This window comes from Pungitius pungitius, chromosome 16 (genome assembly GCF_949316345.1).
Source record: "Pungitius pungitius chromosome 16, fPunPun2.1, whole genome shotgun sequence".
Classification (NCBI taxonomy): Eukaryota; Metazoa; Chordata; class Actinopteri; order Perciformes; family Gasterosteidae; genus Pungitius; species Pungitius pungitius.
Genome location: NC_084915.1, coordinates 13,772,147 through 13,793,579, shown reverse-complemented (window position 1 = coordinate 13,793,579; position 21,433 = coordinate 13,772,147). Strand labels below are relative to the sequence as shown.

The window sequence follows — 21,433 nt, the reverse complement described above, 5'->3', positions numbered from 1 at the left end:
GTGAACCTCGATACCAGCTATGGAGCAACATCAATCTCAATTTCATAGTTTCAATTGTATGAAATCAAATTTAGAAAGCATCTTGTAGAGATACATACTTTGTTCTCAAGGTGTAACATCAGATGTTTCAAAAACCAAACAATAACACATTTCTATTGTGACACACAGGAGTAGCATGTGCGGTAGTAATCAGGATTTACTTGAACATATTTGTATTCTGCAAAATGATCTTATTTGATGAAATGTATTACACATTTTAGAATGTGTACGTGGAGAGAAGGACTTTAATGTTGTTATAGCGCACGTTGCCCTCTAGTGTTCAGAACATTTATAGCACCCAACACGTCCATAAATCTAATCTATATTTTTTCAGGCATTTTTTCTTGTGATCTACACATTAATGTTCATTATATTTAAATTACCTGTCTGCAGCTGTCCATATGAATGTTTTCCATTCAAAATTTGATTAATTTGATGAACATGTAAATGTATTGACATGGTATCCAGGCTCTCTCATTACCTTTGTGTTTGGGTTTTTCCTAATGGAAAGCCAAGGTTTGCAAATTAGGAAGCTCTGAGCCAGTGTGCATTTATGTTTCTTTTGAACCTTAGGAGACGACACTGTTCCGTTTATATCCTCCATCTATTTTCATGATGGGAAAGTAACCATCTGGCCACTGGCTGATGTCCCTTTTTTTTCAGCGTTTGATCCAACACTCATTGACACCCCACAAGGTCAGCTTTGCAGCTGACAGCTTCCCACAGCAGCCGCCTGTCCCTGTACGTACGCATGTCTACGTGTGGCTGTGTCTCCCCCGGTAACGCCCAAAAGCGTGACATTGGAGAGGAGAAACGAGCAACTCCTTTCAAGTTAATGTGTACTTTTGGTGGAGCCGAGCTTGAACGGGGATTGGTCGGAGGGTAATGTGTAGCCCAGGTGTGTCTCTTCATCGCTTCACTGGTCTGCAGACGGCGTCCACCGCTGAGGATCACAGGAGGAGCCGGACAACAGGCAGCGAGACTACAGGCTCCATCTTTGTCCCCCAGGCTCAGTAACTGGAATCTGTCCCTGCAGAGTGTGAAATCGCAGGGCCCGTCTGGTTACTGCACCTGGGGGCCAAGCTTCTCTCCGAGAGACACGTCGTCTTCGATGCTAAGACAATGCTCTTCCCGATTGCCTGACTAAATGTGTCCAAACAGCTGGAGAGGAGGATTTGCGATGCCGGGGGTCTTGTTTTCTCTGCTGGCATCCGGTAAGAGTTGAGCGGGTCCTCTGCAAGTAGAAGGAAAAGTCTGTGGCCATATCCCAAGTGTTCAGAGTGAGGTTTGATTGTTCTAAAACGTATTACGCTTGTGAAATGTTTATGAAAAATACGTTGATTCAGTTGCTGTTTCTGATCAGTTTGGCTCAAGTCTTGCACTTGCACCCTTCAGGTTGACCTTTATCAACTTAATTTAAAAAAAACACAAGATTTGGGACATGTTTTATACAATGTATTTTTTTACTTCTTCAGTTTTTATAGAACATACAGAAAAGAATCAAAATCAACATTTTTAGATTGACATGCTACATATTGATATCCCCCCTCAGTTGAGACCCAGAATCACCACTATTTTGCTATTTTTCTGTTCCTGACGGCTTGAGTACCCAGAAAGCTATTCTCAGCTTTGCCCATTAGGGGGAGGAAGATGTCAGACTCAATCATGTGGGTGGGTCCACCATGGCATTGCATACTTTTAAAAAAATTAGAAGCTACTAAATCCTTCCCTAAAAAGAAAACAAGATGTCAGGGGAATAAGAAACTGTCTCTTCTGTGTTTGAACATTTCTTTGCATATTGATAGTTATAGTTATGCAATAATAGCAGAAACTGTGTGGTGGTGGTGCTGAGAATGTATGTGTTTCACATATTCAAATCACAAATAAGTGAGGGAACTCTAAAACATTCCTACTTGCAAATAAAAGCAGTTCTGGGAAATTCATTTGCATATTATGTGCATCACCTACTATACTATTGGTACTGTGTCCTTTACAAGAGAGAAAATGTTCTCCTACAATATAGTTGAGTAGTTGAGGTTGAAAATGCACAGAATCAGACAAGCATCAAGGTTAATGTTGGAGACACTCTGTGATGTTCTCCCTCCAACCTTTAACCTGCGAGTCACATGTGAAAGATTCCCACGAGGTCGACCGCTATAATAAGACAACCAGTGACCCGGCAGCTCACACCCTCAGCCAATCACGTGCAACTGTTCACAGGAGCCAGGTGTCGGGCCGACGCAGCAGAGTACTTCCTGTCTCTTTGCGGCTGATTGAGGGGTAAACGACGTGCGACGTGGAGGGGGGAAGGGGGGGGGGGGGGGGGGTTAATGTGCAGTAGTTTCCCTTACAGAGAATATTTAACCAGCTGCTAAACTCTTTCTAAAGAGTTTGCTTTACTATGTTCACACATCTACGAGCTGCAAGCTAACAACTTTAAATAGCCTGGGGTGGTTTCCTCAGAGGAATTGCCGTTTGGTTCCCCCCCAAAAAATAGGAAAAGTTGGCAGTCTTGTGACTTCACTGAGAGGTCAGTTTGTGAGCCGATGGGGTCAAAGCGTATTCCTATTGAAAACTATGTTTAAAACTCCTAATACTCTCAAAGCGACAATTGTTTATTCTGGATTATCCTTCATGTTGAAATTCCTTGTACACATTTACATTTTTACTTTAGTTTGCGGACAAGCTCTAAACACTCAGGATCTCTAGCATATATAGAACCTCTAATTCTAATATCAGAAAGAAAAGCATCACTAGGTATGTTTCAGCCAGAACACACAAGTTCAGCTTCCTCAACAAAGTGTGTGCCATAAATACGCCAACAACGAGCTCGTCCTTCGTGAAAGGCTACCAAGAGAAGAAGAATAAACGTGGCGGATCAGCCCATCCCTTCAAAACAGTTCAGGTCTGTGCTCCACTGTCCCGCTCCTCTGACAACAGGAGATCCAGGTCAGCGTGCGCTGGAAACCTCCAGCACCTCCAGAAAGCTCTCTGTGCTTCGCCGCCGCCGGCGGGGGCAGGAGGGGTGGAAAGAGGGGGGGGGGGCATCGGGGGGGGGGGGGGGGGCTCTGGGCGTCCTGTTCGTAACCGCCTGGCCTAATTTGGGCCTTCACGGCCTTTCTAAAAATAACAAAGAGAGCAAGAGAGAGAGAGAGGTAGGTGGCACAAGTAGCACACCTCCTGTATGGGTGTGTGTGTGTGTGTGTTCTCCCGGCGGCTCGAGGGGAGGCCCTCAGTACATGGCGTCCTCGTAGGTGTCCGTGCGCAGGCAGAAGAGGATCCCGCCGCCCAGCATGAAGATGGTGGCCCCCCAGCCGAGCCCGTAGCCCCAGTTGAACTCGTGGTAGGTCTGGAGGACGGTCCCGTCGATGAACTTGATCGGGTAGAGCACCAGAGCGCAGGACTGCAGAACGACTGGAACCAGACGAGTCACACACACACACACACACACACACACACACACACACACACACACCGTGAAGCAGCACTACTGGACGCGCACCTTCGCTGTGACATCACTACTACAAAACACGGGAAGATTTACTTTCAGCTGATGCTTTATTGCGCGTGTCTTGATCTTCTTTCCACCTTCGACACGGGCCTTTGTCCAACTCGGACTCCGGTCGGTCTTTTTTCAAGACGTTACCACGAGGTACATTAGTGCTTTTCAGCGTAAAGAATGCAGTACTCAGGTATAAAGTACAGGATGTTGGTGGTAAAAAACACACATCTGAAAGCTGACGCGCTTCTAAAAAACGGCAGAAAGGAGACGGTCTGGTTTTAAAGGAGAGACGGGTTTTCGGTGTCTACAAAGGGAGCCGGGACCTCTGACATCCCTGAAGGAAAATGACTTCAATTCCTTCATCGCGTCGAATCATCTTCCCTCCAACTCGTCCAAACGCCTCGTTATGACGGGGGACGTGCACGTGCGCCATTTAAGGCTGGCATCATGCGCGCGTGCGTAGCGCTCTCGCGGCGGCTCCCTTTTTTTCGTGGCGTGCCAGGTGACTCTCGGGGAAGTGACTCTCCAGGAAGTGACCTCACCGCGCGAAGCGCCACACGGCGCCTCTCCTTCCCGCAGGACGCAGCCGAGTGGCGCTCGGGAGCTCAGGAATGCGGCGCGGTGTCGACGGAGGGCCCAGGCAGAGCTGAGGTCATATTTCTGGACACAAAAATAAATTCCACGGAGCAGCCGGGGGGGGGGGGGGGCGTTTCTACAGGGTCCGAACCGCTGACCCTGGGCCTGTAGGGCGAGCTCATTCTCTAAAGACTCTTGAAGCAATTACACACAGGAAAAGGACAGCGGCCCCTTCCCACGCCTCTCAGTAAATGGCTACGAGTCGAAGGCACAGCACACACTGGTCCTTTGTGACTGGTGGAGGACCAGAAAAGAATCCATTATATTCCCCCCCCTCAAAAGGCAAACGTTTTTCTAGAGCGTTTGAGAAACAGTCCATTTTATCATGGTTCTGATCTGCTTGGTCCAGACATTCAGTCTGATCCACGGGGTCGAAGAAAGAAAACAAAATGACTGGTTAGTCTGCCCGACAAGTAAGACAGGGCAGTAATTGATTTACTTACTCATGTATATTCATGCACATTTATGACGTCACCTCGGGATCTTCTGTGGATTACCAAAAACTATTTGGTGGGAAAACAAACTTGCTGAGAAGATGGATGCCGCTCGCCAGAGCCAACCAGCTGCAGACAGCAGCTGGTTGGCTCTGCTCAATACAAAGACTGGTGTCCAGCGGCTGGCGGTGGCTCACTGTCCAAAGGACGGATGTGAGAGTCGTTAACTCTCACATCCGTCCGCTGGAAATGAAACATCTTCTCATGCCCAGAGCCTCTCACCAAGCATGCAAAGAAGTGTGTGCAATCTCCAAAAATGTCAAAGCTGCCCCTTTGGTCCACAGGCACAAAGTAAAAATGCATCTGGAGGGGGGAGGGGGGGCGTTATTCATGATGCATGACAGTATGGACGTTTACTTTATAACCTTTAATTTATAACTAATTGTATTTTCTAGAATCTGGAAATGAGACAAGCAGCAGTACGCGTGTCATTACTGCCGTTAAAGTAAAGCATAGGAGTCTGTTATTGCAGGGCCTGGACAGCGTATGGAACAACGCGTCCTGACTGCTATAGGTTTTAATGACATGTGCCGCGAATAGATCGATCTCACGGTGCATGGAGGAGATGTGCAGTCTGTGGCTTCTTCTCTTCTCTTCTTTTTTACCCTCAGTGACTTCACTTCAAAAATTCCGCGGCTGCCTTTTTTTTCTTTTCTTTTCCTCTTTCTTCGGCTCCTGGTCCGGGCAGCTTCCCAGACTCCACACCACAGAAAGAATGAGCTCAACCAACAAACCTCCTTCAGCTGCTGCTGCTGCTGCTGCTGCTCAGTGCCAGCACTGGAACAAGAACCCTCCGCCCATATGGAAACTGTTGTGGCTTCTGGTGAACGTATGCGTGCCCCCTTTTTTTCTCCATGCGCATCGTGCGTGGGACACATCGGACAAACGCCCACAGGGAGTCACCGCGAGGGAGACGAGAGACGTACCTGCGGTGAAGAGCAGCACGGCCACGGTGCGGTAGTGGCGCCTCTGCGTCCCCCTGCAGAGGGAAATCAGGGCCACCAGGAAGGCCAGGAGGGTCGCGGCGGCGCCGGCCCCCAGCAGCACCAGGGTGGCGATCTGCCAGTCTGCAGGAAGGAGAGACACTCGCGGGGGTTTAGATCCGCCACACAAGACCAGAGCTAACCCCACAGAGGGGTGATAACGGGAGAGGGGTGGGGTGGGGGGGTACTCAGGCCCGTGGGATGGGAACAGCTGATGGCTTGCAGAGGCAGATAGTGAACGCACAGCTGCTTCCTTTGGAGTACTGTCAATAATAAGAAGTCAAAAAGAACATCTTCATGTGAAAGTTCAGATTTTACTGTATTTTTTTGGGGCGTTTACTTAAACTTCACCTGTTCATCGTACTGTGTTTTGGTTTTGTTTGATTGTTCAAATCCCCTTCAAGGTCTATCACATTCCTGCTGATTTACACATGAAAATACAGCTAGAAAGAAAAATATTTTTTTTCCCTTCACTCTGCGACGCCTCCGGTCGCTCCCGGTGGAAAAGTTAAACCCTCCTCGTCAAATTATTAATCCTTTCGGAAAGAGCCACACAACACTTGCGTTTTTAAAAGCCTTTTTCGAACTGAGCTTCTAATCAGTAACCAGAAAATGTATTCAGACGTGCGTTTCCATTCCTGCCTGTGTAACAGAAATACATGTTGTCTTTTTCAATGTGTCATCTCTTGTTTTTTGGTTATTAGTTATTAGTGTGTGTGTGAATTTTATTTCGATGAGTTGGATCTGTTTTGGCGGAAGTTGCGTTACGTCTCTTTTGCGCCTCCTGGGCTTCCGTAGTCCCGTCCTTTTTTTTCCTTCACAAATCGGTTACGCTGTTGAAGGTAGGTTGTGGGGAAAATGATGTCGTACTATTTTGTTATGTTCTTTATAAAAAACGTAATTGTATCAGCGACCATTACTGTGAGCAACATTACGTTATTAATATTACGACATCCAGCTGACGAAGTGCCATTGTTTTAGATGTTAAATATACTTTTGGTGGTTGTTTAATTTGGCGCCATTTGTACTAGCTACATCCGGTGGCACTGACTCATATCTTCTCCTCTAGGAAGCTGAGGTGCAAAATAAACACCAGAAGGCACTATTTATGTTTTATTGTCTTCTGCAGGTACGTGTCTTTTTTGTTTTTTTTTGTTTTAATGACTGTTGTCATTCGGTTATTTATTTTGTTTACTTGGGGTTGTGGGTTTTCCCCCTTTTGTCATAATTATTTTGCTAGACAGATCGGTTACGCTGTTGAAGGAAGCTGAGGTGCAAAATAAACACCAGAAGGCACTATTTATGTTTTATTGTCTTCTGCAGGGTTGACTTCATGCATGCACAGAACACATCCGTTACATTGGTGCCGTGACCCGGATCATCAGATCAGCTTGATGCTCGTCGCCGTGGATGCTGTGCTGATGTCCTGATCTGCCTTTGCACTCTTCTGTGGTCATATCAAGTTTTTTTTTTTTTTTGTGAACTAGGACATAGTGTTTCAAATTGTTTATCCACTTTTGATAATTCAATATATATACCCCTCTCCTTATTCTTATTATCTTTCGTTTTTGTTGGGTTTTGGTTCTAAATACACAACGCAAGTGCATCTATTGGATATAAACGGCCGTAAATATGGATGAGTTTGCTAGCCCAAGTCTGCCAAAGGGCAGGGGTGTTTGGCTCAGTCATATCGCTGGCAGTAGGAATGTGGGATACCCTAAACTAACACCTGATAGCCGTGACACGGGGTTAGGTCAGAGCCCAAATTGTACTCCTGTTGGTGGGTTAACGGGGGGTCCTCTTACGTCTACTCCTGACAGTGATGTTGATGTCATACATCATCTCACTACCATGGTAGGGCAGTTAGGTGCCCAGATTGGTGAGTCCATTGTCGAAAAGTTAATGTCAGCTGGTGTTGTAAACATGACCAATGAGCACCAGACTGCTACTTCCCAGACCACACACAGTAATGTCGATCAACATGACCGTCCTCCACATGTGACAGTTCATGTGAACTCTGATAAAGGACTTCAGACATTCAGAGGGGACAGTACCGACAGATATCCAGTCCAGGACTGGATTGACATGACTAAAACACATCTCAGAAAACGACAGATTCCTGTTTGTGACCAAGCAGAGGAAGTAATGTGTCATTTAATGGGCAAAGCCAGAGATGTGGTGAAGATTGCCTTGCGCAGTGATCTTGCGCTTGACGTCGAACAGGAACCTGAACGGATATATAATGTTCTCCTCCAGTATTTCAGTGCTGCTCCTTCATGTCTTCCCCTTGCAGACTTCTATGCTACTCTGCCCCAGCATAGAGAAAACCCAGTTGACTACTGGATAAGATTAAACAAAGCTGCTGACCTTGCGCTTGAGGGCTTGCGCAGACAAGGGAAGCGGACGGAGAACATGAACAATGAAGTGGCTCTCATGTTTGTCAAACACTGCCCTGATCCAGAACTGTCCTGCACTCTAAAGTTTAAACCACTTCACGAATGGACCTCGCGGGATGTTCAGTTAAGGATTGATGATTATCAGCGTGAGTTGAGGGCTCGTGGTGGTGGCGCTGATACTGTACAACTGAAAAACTACATCACTGCAGTCACCCCTGGGCAGCCTAGTACGTCACCGACTGATATGGTGGTGTCTGCGCAGTGCCTTACTGCGACTCCCTTGCCTCCTCCTCTCCAAGTTCAGCATCAAGTGTGTCATCCTAATTGCCCTTCTCCATCATCAGTCCCAGTTCAAGGAGAGTCCTGTCATGGAAATAATCTCCCACAGTCGGAAGAGAGGCTTCTCACCCGTATGGTTGACATGTTTCAGGAGATGATGGAGAGAATGCAGCCGCGCAACACTTTACATCCAACTCTTGGTGGGCGGTTGCAGCATGTCTCCCGTGAAAAGCGTTCCCGAGAGGCATTTTGTAAGGTCTGTAATGACTCGAGCCACACCACCATTTCACACTGTATGTCTGACCGACTTTGTTTTTCCTGCCACGCTCCTGGCCACACCAAACTGAACTGCCCTGCCAAAAACTCAACCCAATACCAGGCAGAGGGAAACTAGACGACTTGTATTCGGAGGGAGGCAATACAGGTCACACAACAAACTCCCAAACAGATGACATGTCTGATGCTGAAACGGTGTACACATCTGTGAGAGACTCGTGTGATGAGTCTGAAGTTGTTGTTTTCCAGAATATTCACAGAGTTGGTAGTAGTGACAGTCTTTTCTACACACGTGCGGTAGTGGGTGGGACAGTTACAGTAGGTGGCATGTTGGACAGTGGCTCCATGGCGTGTAGTATTAGTGAAACAGCTGAGATGAGACTGAGAGAAGCTGGAGTGATAACTGACCAAAACCAGATTGATGTCAATGTAGTTCTTGTGGGATGTGGTGGACTTCGTGTGAGGCCCAAGTGCGCTTTTGGTGTGGAGATGGAAGTGTATGGCTGCAAGATGTTTGTCCCAACACTTGTTGTCCCGGGACAGTATGATGAGTTAATAATAGGGACGAATGTTATAAAATACATCCTACATCAGTCTAAATTCTGTGAATCCTATTGGAGGACAGTGTCTGGCCCTTGCCCAGACAGAGACACAGACACTGAACGTTTCCTGTCTATGCTCTCAGGTCTGAGTCCATGGAGAGGTAGTCATGTTCCTGACAATGTTGGTACAGTCAGGTGTAACTCAGCTACCTGTCTCGAGCCTGGCCGTGAATACCTCATCTGGGGAAAACTACCTAAGAACACTCCTATTTCTCCAGGAAGCACCGTCATGACAGAGCCTACTTCATCCCGTTCGGCTCCCAGAGGTGTTCTGGTCGCAAAGATTGTAACCACACTTTGGGGGGACAGGCAGGTTCCGCTGAAGCTCATCAATACATCCGACAGACCTGTGCTCTTGAGGCGAAATGCAAAGGTAGCCGATGTTTTTACATGTGCAGCGCTTGAGGACATGGATGTTACTGAACTGACAGAGGTGGCAGGTTGCACCCAATCAGTCACGCCTCCTACTGCTGATACAGGCTGTGCCAAAGAAAAGCTGGGTTCAATTGGGCTCAGTGCTGTTGACATTGAGTCGTGCGAAGTGTCTGTGAACTGTAAGAAGAAGATGGCTGATCTTGTCATGCAGTATGAGGACATCTTTTCGCGCCACCATCTTGATTGTGGAGAGGCAAAAGACTTTGTACATCGCATACACCTGTCAGATAACCGACCGTTCAGACTCCCGTACAGGAGAGTGCCCCCTGGTCAGTACCAGAAGCTGCGCCTGGTACTAAGCGAGATGGAGGAAAAGGAGATCATCAGAAAGTCAACCAGTGAATACGCCTCACCATTGGTGCTTGTGTGGAAGAAGAACGGGGATCTACGCATCTGTACAGATTTTCGCTGGTTGAATAAAAGGACACTGAAGGATGCTCATCCTCTTCCCCACCAGGCAGACTGCTTGGCAGCGCTGGGGGGGAACTGCCTTTTTAGCACAATGGACCTGACCTCCGGGTTTTACAATATGCCACTTCACGAAGACGACAGGAAGTACTCGGCCTTCACCACCCCCATGGGTCTGTACGAGTACAACCGTCTGCCGCAGGGTCTCTGCAACAGTCCCGGGAGCTTTATGCGCATGATGACGAGCATTTTTGGTGACCAAAACTATTTGAGTCTTTTATGCTACTTGGATGACTTGCTGGTGTTTGCACCTGATGAGGAGACTGCCTTGCTGCGCTTGGAGATGGTGTTTAAGAAGCTGTGTCGACACAACTTGAAGTTATCCCCTAAGAAGTGCTTTTTCCTCAGGAGGTCTGTAAAGTTTCTTGGCCACATTGTTGATGAGCATGGTGTTTCAACAGACCCTAGCAAGATTGAGAGCATCACTAACATGGTAAGCACTGACCTCATGGAGTCTGATGGTGTGACTCCGTCCCCGAAACGCATACGGTCCTTCTTAGGGATGATAAATTACTATCAACACTTCATGCCTGGTTACTCCGCAATGGCCAAGCCGCTATTTGACCTGCTGAAAGGTGCAAAAAGGAGAGGTAAACAAACCCCCCCAAAAAAACTGTTGAGCAGGAAGCTGTATGCGGCTGATTGGACATCTGAGCAGGGACAGGCTTTTGAAAGTCTGAAAGTCTCACTGCTCCACAGTGTTGTCTTAGCTCACCCCGATTTTAACCGTCCCTTCATGCTGTCCACTGATGCGTCCTTGGATGGCATTGGTGCGGTTCTGTCCCAAATCCAGGAGGGTGAGGCAAATGCCAGACCTATCGCTTTTGCCAGCAAGTCGTTATCTCGGTCTCAAAAGAACTACCCGGCTCATCGGTTGGAGTTTCTAGCCTTGAAGTGGTCGATCTGCGAAAAGTTCAGTCATTGGCTGAAAGGCCACAAATTCACTGTCTGGACAGATAACAACCCGTTGACGCACATTCTGACAAAGCCGAAGCTAGACTGTTGTGAGCAACGTTGGGTTGCCAAGTTGGCGAGTTATGACTTTGATATCAAATATGTTCCTGGGCCGCAGAACATTGTAGCTGATGCCCTGAGCCGTGTGCCGTTTGTCAAGGCGAGTGTTGGTCATAGGCTGCTCGCTGAACCTTATGCGGGCCTCCTCACAGAAGTCAAAGACATGTCGAGTTTCTCTGTCCAAAATGCTTTTCGGTCATCCAGTCATAACCGGGAGCCCTCCCCTTTCAGTGACAATGGCCAGTCTGGATGCAGCCCACTGCGCATGCACATTCAGTCTGTTGCCAAGGAGGACGTGTCCGCTGTCTTACAGTCACACATTGAATGGGATGAGGGCCCGAGATTTCGTGCCGTTGAGGTGTTGCAGCACTTACCTCAGTTGTTTCCTGGACAAGACGCCTTACCTGCTTACACTGTGAAGGACCTCTGCGATATGCAGTCAAGAGACAGAACCCTCTCTCGTGTTCTGTCTTATGTTGAGAGACATCGGAGGCCTTCTAGAAGGGAACGATTCAAAGAGTCTGTTCTGGTCACAAGGTACCTGAAACACTGGGATAGGTTGACTGTGAAGGATGGTGTACTGTACAGGACTTCAAGAGATCAGAAGACCAAAGCAAAGCGTTTTCAATACATTGTTCCTGACTCACTGAAGACTGAGGTTCTGCAAGGGATCCATGATAGGGCTGGACATCAAGCTCAGTCCAGGAGTCTCAACTTGGCAAGACAAAGGTTTTTCTGGCCGAACCTCGACAGAGACGTAAGGGACTACGTTCGTCATTGTCAGCGATGCATCGTAAGCAAGACAGTCGAGCCTGAAGGGCGGGCCCCCCTGGAGAGTATAATGACAACTCGACCGCTGGAGTTGGTCTGCATTGACTTTTGGTCGGCTGAGGATTCAAAAAACAGGTCTGTCGACGTTCTGGTGATAACTGATCATTTCACGAGGATGGCTCAAGCATTTTCATGTAAGGACCAGACAGCTAAACAGGTGGCCAGGGTTCTATGGGACCGGTATTTCTGTGTTTTTGGATTCCCGGAACGTATCCATAGCGATCGAGGGGCTAACTTTGAGAGTCTGCTGATTAGTGAGCTTCTCAGGATCTCTGGTGTCAAGAAATCACACACGACCCCTTATCACCCAATGGGGAATGGGAGTGTGGAGCGTTTCAATCGGACCCTGGGTGGTATGATTCGAGCGTTGCCCCCGGAAGAAAAGGCTGACTGGCCACGACGTTTGCAGACTTTGACGTTCATGTACAACTGCACGGAACATGAGACGACAGGTTATTCCCCATTCTACCTCATGTTTGGCCGGATCCCTCGTCTACCTGTTGATGTCCTCTTTCGTGCTGTTCTTCATGACTCGTCTGTGGTGAGTTATGAGAAGTATGTGGCGTGTCTCGCCAATGATCTCAAAGAAGCAATGGTTATTGCTCAGGTTCATGCTACAAAAGAGCAGAATCGACACGCCCAGCTGTATAACAAGAAAGTAAAGGGATCCAATATAAAGATCGGTGACAGGGTGCTCTTGGCCAACAGAAAGGAGAGGGGTAAAAAGAAGCTCGCTGACAGGTGGGACTCGACCGTCTACACTGTGGTAGATGTGAATACGGAGACACACACGTACAGAATCTGTGATACAACCACTGGACGGGAGAAGGTGATTCACAGGAATCTGCTGATGCTGGTCAATTTTCTTCCTGTGGGAGATACATGTGACATATCTGATCTGGCCTCATCCTTGCTTGGAACAGGATCCTCCATTTCAGGAGATGATGGTGACGAGGCTGAAGACGCTTTGTCTGAGAGAGGGGGTGAGTCTCGTAGTGTGGCTAATGAAAGCTTTGGCATTGAAAGTGACAGTGGATCTCCTGAGACGGTGAGAGATGGACAGGCCCCTCTTGCTGATGCAGTGCCTGTGGATTCGGAGAGCAGAACCATTGAATGGATTACTCAGTTGTCTGGGCCAAGTCTGGTTGAGGCGGGAACTGTTGATGCGACAACTGTTGCTTCGGATCCCAAGAACGCAACTATCTCACTTGAAGACGACCCCACTGATCAGTCTGCGACTTCTGATTCTTGTCCTTTGACTGCTGCGCTTGATACCATGACACAGACAGATAATGCGTCTGACTCTTTGCATACTGTGGTTCAGATCGCACCTGAACACTGTGGTCGTTTCAATGCCCCGGTCAGGTCGAGATTTGGGCGTTTAATCAACCCTGTAAATAGGCTTATACAGACAATGTCCAGGCAGGATGTTGTTCATGAGTAGCCATGAGGCTGTTTGTAACTCCAGGTTACAGACTGTTACTTGTTTTGTTTTTTTTCGTTATGAGTCTGTACTGCATTGCACTTTGTGTTTGGGCCTTGTGGGGTGTACAAGGCACCCTGTTGCCAGTTGTTGGGTTGAGAGACAAACTCTGCTCTCGTACCACTTCATCCTTATGGGATACATTTTTGATGGTTTTGTTGATGTTGGCCCTTTGTAAGTTGTAAATTTGAAATGTTTTCTTTGGAATGCGATCAGTATTGAGTGCTCATCTTTGATAAAATTCAGTGGGGGTGAATGTAACAGAAATACATGTTGTCTTTTTCAATGTGTCATCTCTTGTTTTTTGGTTATTAGTTATTAGTGTGTGTGTGAATTTTATTTCGATGAGTTGGATCTGTTTTGGCGGAAGTTGCGTTACGTCTCTTTTGCGCCTCCTGGGCTTCCGTAGTCCCGTCCTTTTTTTTCCTTCACAGATCGGTTACGCTGTTGAAGGTAGGTTGTGGGGAAAATGATGTCGTACTATTTTGTTATGTTCTTTATAAAAAACGTAATTGTATCAGCGACCATTACTGTGAGCAACATTACGTTATTAATATTACGACATCCAGCTGACGAAGTGCCATTGTTTTAGATGTTAAATATACTTTTGGTGGTTGTTTAATTTGGCGCCATTTGTACTAGCTACATCCGGTGGCACTGACTCATATCTTCTCCTCTAGGAAGCTGAGGTGCAAAATAAACACCAGAAGGCACTATTTATGTTTTATTGTCTTCTGCAGGTACGTGTCTTTTTTGTTTTTTTTTGTTTTAATGATTGTTGTCATTCGGTTATTTATTTTGTTTACTTGGGGTTGTGGGTTTTCCCCCTTTTGTCATAATTATTTTGCTAGACAGATCGGTTACGCTGTTGAAGGAAGCTGAGGTGCAAAATAAACACCAGAAGGCACTATTTATGTTTTATTGTCTTCTGCAGGGTTGACTTCATGCATGCACAGAACACATCCGTTACACCTGCATTGTGCGCTCCCTCTTTGATGTCACGAGAAGGCAACACTTGACTCAAAAGGAGACTTTACATCTGACCAACAATCCCCTCGTTCTCATCGGGGAGGGATACAATTTACTTTCCCCCCCCCCCAACGACACATATGGGCTACATTTTTCCTCCATCAAGTGGTTCGAATTCTGGTTGTCAACAACAAAAATACTTCAAGGCAGTATTGAACAGTGAACACACATCACAAGGACTTAAGAGGCTGGAAGCATAATAAATAGAGCTTTGCCTTTTGGTGAACTGCCCCTTTAACCTCCACGCGGCCCTCCGCTCAAAGCAACAATCTGCCTCCTATTCGCCCCCCCCCCCCCCCCACACACACATTCCACAATATCAGAGTGTCAGTCACCCCAAAGCTGGGCTTCCCTCCTCGCCGGGCCGTTAAAATCTGCTGAGATGTCCATTGGATCTATACTCAATGATGAATGTTTTGCGGTTAACATTTTAGTCTTTCCATACCTCTGATGGACCACAAGCAGCAGCAATTCGCTGGTTTGTGTGGTTCTTTTAATGATTGTTTCCTCCCCTGCTGGAGGGGGGGGGGGGGGTCCCGCTTATAGGTGGATGATGCTGAATGTGTCTCTTCAAAGCCCCGCTCATCGCCTTCTGAGGGTGGCGGTGGGTTAACCCTTTGTGGGCGTCGACTTTTAAATGTGACACTGATTCACCAGCACTTCATAGTGCCTCGGAAACCATCTGCTTGGGTCTTTAGTTCAAACATCACTTCGAGCATCACTCTGCGTCGGGACACTACGTCACAGCCCCGGTACGAGGAGAGGAAGAGCGCGAGAGAACCACCGATCAGCTGCTGGCGAGAGAACAACAAGCCAACTACTGTATGAGAGATGAGGACTGAAAGGCTGCAAGGCTGCAGCTCAACGCGCATTCCTCTTTGTTTTTGTCAGGCATCGGATGTGCAGCCTTTGTGTCCCACTGACAGACCGCAGTAAAAAAAACAAAAAAAAAAACAAGTTACAATCTAAATCACAGAGCCTGGTTAAACAAAAAGAACAGTTATCTAAATGATAACTTTAAGAATCCTCCACAATGCCGACACAACATCCCAACTCCAAGGACACAATAGAATCGAATAAGGGTGTGGACTCCCTACCAGATGAGAGGGTGGAGAAGCAGCTCCACGCAGCCTCGGACCGGGAGCAGGACTCCCACAGGGACAGGGAGAAGTGCTCCGCGGTGACCCACGCTGGGCTCAGCAGAGCCACCGCGTCCAGACCGAGCGCCAGGAAGACGCACAGCAGAGCGATCAGCTTGAAGGGCCGGATCACGTGCACCTCGTTCACGGACATCCTTCCTCACGCGGGACACGGCGAGGGGGGGGGAGGCGGGAGGAGAGGGGGAGCGTGCCGCGCGCACCGCCGGCGGGGGTAACGCTTACAAACTGGGAACAAGGTCGCCGGTCGTCAACCCACCACCATGGCCCCTGCGCTCATCATCTGGGTGCGCACGAAATGAGCGTGTCCGGCTGGGAAAAGTTTAACGGGGGACTTCCGGTTGGGTTGGGTTTTCAAAATAAAGTTGGGACACGTGAAAATCTGGTTTTGTGGACTAAACAATGTGATTGGATGTTACGTTATTGCTGCTGATGTTATGCTATTTGTCTTTTTGTTATCATATTGATGTATGTTTGATTTTATATGACACATAAAAAACGAGAAAAAAACCACATCCAAAAGGACACAGAACAATTCTTCTTTGTATCGCAAAATATTTGGGCTTCAAAAGTCGAAAAGATTAGTTAATAAACAATAGCTTATAGAAACACATAATTACATCAACCCAATTCAATTCAATTTCTTGGTCATAATTGCGGACATTAGGTGCATGTTAGCGTCGTCCCCGTTTATATAACTTATTATATATTTGATATTTGAGGAACAGCATCTGAATGAGTAGAGAATAGCAGTCCTGCTGTACCACGCCTCAATCGCTGTGCTTTTATTTTGAAGGCCAAGTTAAGGAAACTAGTCTCGTTCTCACCTTTTGGTGGCAAGCGCATCTCTTCGGGATGATTGAGGCTGTAACAAAAAAGTGTTTCCAAGAGGTATGAATATAACAAAGCTGTCCTCACAAACACGCAGTTCTGTTAGAATGTGGAGGGATTGTAAAGCAGAGAGGAAATATATTAGTACACAAGAAAAAAGAATAAGTAGGAATAAGGACATTGAATGCTCCCTTTTAAATGATAATGAAGGGATAGTTTAGTTTTTCCAACAGAGAGTACGACTTATTCTCAGCACAATCCTCAGTGAGCAATCAATATTACATCAAATATGCACTGGCTCTTTAATTCCATATACGTCATTCATGAATCATTATCTAATAAATCTTTGAGTTTTCTCCAACAATTTGGGTTGCATGATATTTTGTACCCCTGTTCGGGGCTCACATAATCGTTGAGTCTGAGAGGGGAAACATTCATATAATCGAGTAAAGCCAAGAGTCCATGTTGTACTGCGGTGATGGTCCAGCAGATGGCAGGCGTGGGACATTCTTGAAGCTAAAACCCACATTATTACTGCTGTTTCTACTCCTCACCAGTAATGCCCCACACCTTGTATGATTATTAGTAGCACATGGCATTTTATGCGCAGTAGCAGCTGCAGCATTTATAGTATATATATATTTATATTGACCACAAAAGACAGGAATAATCCCCCGCTTGCTGAAAATTGCAGTAACACAACAAGAATAGAGCTGTCTGCCATCTTTCTGGATTTTTTTTTCACCCGTTTTTCTACTTCATTGCACATCCAGTGTGTGGGCCGAGCCCACTGATATTTTTATTTACTTCTTTTGACAAACAACCCTTTGATCCGAGCTCATGGCGTGTGATGAGTTTGATATCTCTCACAAACAGCTACGGGATTTATCAACACCTCATAGAGCCCCAACATGAAATGGCAAGTATATCACGAGACCAGGTTTATGTAAAGTTCTCGCTTTTGATTAATTAGGTTATTAATTAAAACACAAATTTGGATAATCAAATGGTAGTCAGATGATCCAAATCGTATACCTATAATAACCCGTTAAGGAGAAAATATCCTATAATATCTTTATAAAAAAGACTGCCTGCCTGACATGATGAGCTTATCTACTTAAGACTCATTTCTTCAGCAGTGACCATGTCCCTAGATGATGGAACTTCTAGTTACCCAAATCCAGTAACATTTCTCAAGATGAAAGGAGCATTTATCAGCACAAGAAGAGACAAGCAGCATCTTCTGAGATGTGCTTCTCTTCACACATTTCTGGTCGAGTGATTTATTGACCAGCTGTCATGCGTCTGTCTCGTGATGTTTCCGCACTAATGACGAGCAACCAGCTTACTGTACACGTGCTATTCTTTCTAAATATATATATATCAGTTTCCTTCCTCATTAAGAATAGACAACGTATATTACATGGTTACACGTTCCTTTGATTTTGGTAACATATTTCATTTTTAGCTTATTTACCTGTGGCTTGTTCAGATCACTGTTCATGTTTCTGTGGATCCATGTCTAGCAATAAGAAGTTAGTTCCTTCACTTATTCATATGAAAACATTAAAGATCATCACTCGAAGCTATTTGTTCCTAAGCCTTTGCTCTCCAAATAAAGTTACCAAGTGTAAAGTACAAGCAAAGCCAATGTGAGTCCTTTGGGCTGCACCACTGCTGCTGCCTTCTTGCCTGTTTTTTTTTTTTTTTTTTTTTTAATTCTTCCCTTCTCGTAGATTAGAGGTTTTCAGTGTGTCTGACATAATGAGAGTTTCAGACTAGTGCCGCCCCTCTCGGTCCTCGCGGTGCTGCCGAGCTGCCAGCAGGCCATCTGAGTGTCTAGTATTAGTCGTATCAGCGGACAGAGCGTGGCTCATTTACTCTAAATGCCTCCCCTCCCAGACGGAACAGTCACCGGCGCTCTGTCATCCTCCTCCAAAAGCCCCTCATTAGAAAATCTGCCGAGCAGACAAAGCTACTTGAGGAGGCACGATGGTGACTCTCCCCACATGGTGATCTGAACGAGCATCAAGGGAATCCGGGTAACCTTGTACCTTTTTTTTTTTCTTATTATTTTTTTCTCCCCAAATCTGAATTATCCCCCGAGCCTCCGTTTTAGTTTCATCCATCTTTGAGATATTCAGGTGATGTTCTTCAGACTCCAACATGCCAACACCGAGACTCACTTTTTGCTCTGTGATAAAGAGCAAGCGAAAGTCCCAAAGACGAAACGTACACCACATCTCAACGTCTCTGATTTAGCATCCTTCACGGTGACTACGCGTCGCTTCTTTGCCCGCCAGTCGTCGGATGACGTCATCGTCTGTTGCTCATCGCTGCAGAGGATTGGGCTCGGGATTGAGCCTCTGGAGGGCTTTTCGGGCTGTGAGTGAGCTGCCATGGTAACCGACGAGGCCCTGTTTGTTGTCATTATGAAGCTGTCATTATAACAGGTCCGTCCTGGTCATCGATCTCTCTTTACCGAGACAAGGACATCGCACCATCACGAGTCGTGCAGTGTCAGTGTGAACGGATGCAGCCAAAATGTCAAAAAAAACAACATAACTTTGTCAGACGGACCTCTTGGCTTTCGCTTCCTAGCTAAGTGTACGTTTCATACAACAGTAAATTTGTATTTAAAATAACCAGTTATTGGACTATTTCTTCCCCTGTTGTGGCTCAATAAAAGACATTTAAAAAATATATTGAATTAAAACAATATTAAAATGAAATAAGGGAAAGCACAAACTTGTGTTTATCTCATTTTCTGCAATAATTTCAACGTCACGAATAAAAATATACATGACAAATTTGAAAGAATAATACAAATTAAAACAAATAACATTTAAAAAAAATGACAATAAAATGAAATAAGGGAGGGCGGAAACTTGTGTTTGCCACATCTACACATTAGAAACATTTTGTGTGCAGACGACCGGTCGTAAAATAGTTTAATAGGCATTCACATTCTCTGGACTGCTTGTTCAGCTCATCGCTGTCCGTCCTGACGGCTCATCACTCATGAATCCGTGTCTCCTCAGCATCACAGTCACCAGAGCACACAGGGTTTGCTCAGAGTCACCTTCAAAACCTCAACCTGTTCAACACTTGTTGCAGTTTTGCCCCTTTCGGTCGGTATTTTAAGTTTGTCCAGCATTCCAGTGCATCTCAGAGCAGCTGGGTTTGAAGTGCCTTGCTCAAGGTCATGTTGACTGACAGGGTTGAAGGAGGCGACTGCGGGTCTCCTTCATTTCCTGCGCTCTGATTTAGCTGCTTGCACGGGGGATTTAAAAGGATAGCTGTCCAGTTTCCTGTCCTTCCTCAAGACGACTGCGGCCCGCTGTGGGTCTGCAAAATGCTGAGGTCATAAGAAGGGCAGCTTCCTCATGGCGTCGTCGTCATCATCCTCATCACAGACGTCATTTCTTCATTTAGGGTCATGAATATAATCAAAAAGCTTTTGGGTTATTATGATTACATTTTTTTGATGGAGTCACATTGTGTGGAAGAACAACAGAGAAGGTTTTTGCCTGAGATAAGATAGAGATAATTACAGTTATGGGTTTAATTGGTCTCATTTGAGTGTTTTCAGGCATTGCTCAATTAGGAGATTTTCTGCTATTTTTTATCGATGTTGACAGTATTAATGCTTTAGTAAGCAAAGCTCCGATTTCCGTTCTGGAGTTCAATGCAAATGATCACATGTGTATATCAGCACCATTTGCATATTTAAAGATAGCCTTCCAAAAGAGCTTCTAGCACAAAAAGAACAGTCCACGTGTCAGTGCTCTGCTTGGCTTCCCTCTGTGGCCCCACTGTGCTGCTGGATGCCCACCTGTCTCTCAGTGGTTGGACCCCTCCAGGCCGGCCTGCCAGCTCGGGGACATCTGTTTACTTCCTCCTCCGTCAGTCGTCATGGCTGCAACCGCCCCCGCGATCGTCACAGGACCCCCCCCCCCCCCAACCCACCCTCTCTCCGCCCCTCTTCCGTGTCCCCCCCCCCCTCCCCCCTCCTCTCAGACACCAGCTGTGAACCACTTATGCTCACCCTGCAGTCCACCTCATTCCGCCTGCCCTTTCTGTCCTTTTGCCGCTCGCTCCGACGCACAAACACCTCATTCAGACGCACAAACAAATCAGGCCGATGGACAAATACGGTCCGTTGTCTCTGTTTTCTCTACGGCAGGAAATGGCCTCCACACCGACAAAACAAAATCTACAAGTAGTTCTAGCACACGAGTCGTTGTGGGCCTGTTGCACCAGAAACCGTGGTTGACCTGATCCTTTGTGACGTGAGCTGCAGGGTTGAGAATCTGAGGATAGATTCAGTACTTTCAATCCAACGAGTCATTGCTAACAAGGCAAGAGAAGCTACTCCATCACACTGCATCAGGTTGTAGCATTTCGGAATTTCAATATGTTTTTGGGAGGCTCTTCATTTCCCGAGAATGAGGCATAAAAGCAGGGTGAGGTCATGAAGATTTTCTATTAACATGAATCATTTCAGAGCTTTTATTCATTTGCCTCTAAAGTGCCAGAAGAAACGTCTTAATCTTTACCATCCGGCATGAATAAGTAACATGTGTACATTATGTATACAGTATACTGTTTTATTGTGTTATTTAGGCAAAACATCAGTGATATATTTAAGTTTCAAATGGGAAACATGGTCTTTTACTCTTAGTAGTGCAAGAAATGCTTCTGGCTCGTTACACCTAGAGTCTTAAAGCCAAACAAGGAATTGCGTAACCGGATTCGGGAAAGTCTCTGAGTGACACGCCGACGTGTGACAAAGCACCCGACCAGCAGCCAAATGTCCAACTCTGCTGGTCCAGAGCAGGCGGGGAGGACGGCCAGCGGAGTGAATTAGAGCTATGCGTGACATGCTAAGGAGAGGCTCCAGAAATGTGACAACAGCTGAGTTTTAAAGTGAAGCTTTTTCCTGCCCGGAGGGGAGAGGGAACAGATGACAAGAGTG

The 21,433-nt window shown here is 46.4% G+C and overlaps 1 protein-coding gene across 1 annotated transcript; it reads right to left on the bottom strand.

Moving 5' to 3' along the window:
• Positions 1 to 1,479: 1,479 nt before the first annotated feature.
• Positions 1,480 to 15,938, bottom strand: LOC119214974 (transmembrane protein 47-like). Its single transcript, XM_037466682.2, has 3 exons — positions 15,565 to 15,938; positions 5,598 to 5,738; positions 1,480 to 3,453 (listed from the first exon to the last, which is right to left on the bottom strand). The coding sequence occupies exons 1-3, from the start codon at positions 15,758 to 15,760 to the stop codon at positions 3,272 to 3,274; spliced, it is 519 nt and encodes a 172-aa protein (XP_037322579.1). The 5' UTR covers positions 15,761 to 15,938; the 3' UTR covers positions 1,480 to 3,271.
• Between the last annotated feature and the right edge of the window lie 5,495 nt (positions 15,939 to 21,433).

Coding starts and splice junctions, on each gene's coding strand:
- LOC119214974 (XM_037466682.2), bottom strand. CDS start 15,760: ATGTCCGTGAACGAGGTGCACGTGATCCGGCCCTTCAAGCTGATCGCT. Junction 5,739..15,564: donor CTTCTCCACCCTCTCATCTG/GTAGGGAGTCCA, acceptor TCCTTCCTGCAG/ACTGGCAGATCGCCACCCTG. Junction 3,454..5,597: donor CGTGCTGCTCTTCACCGCAG/GTACGTCTCTCG, acceptor GTCTGGTTCCAG/TCGTTCTGCAGTCCTGCGCT.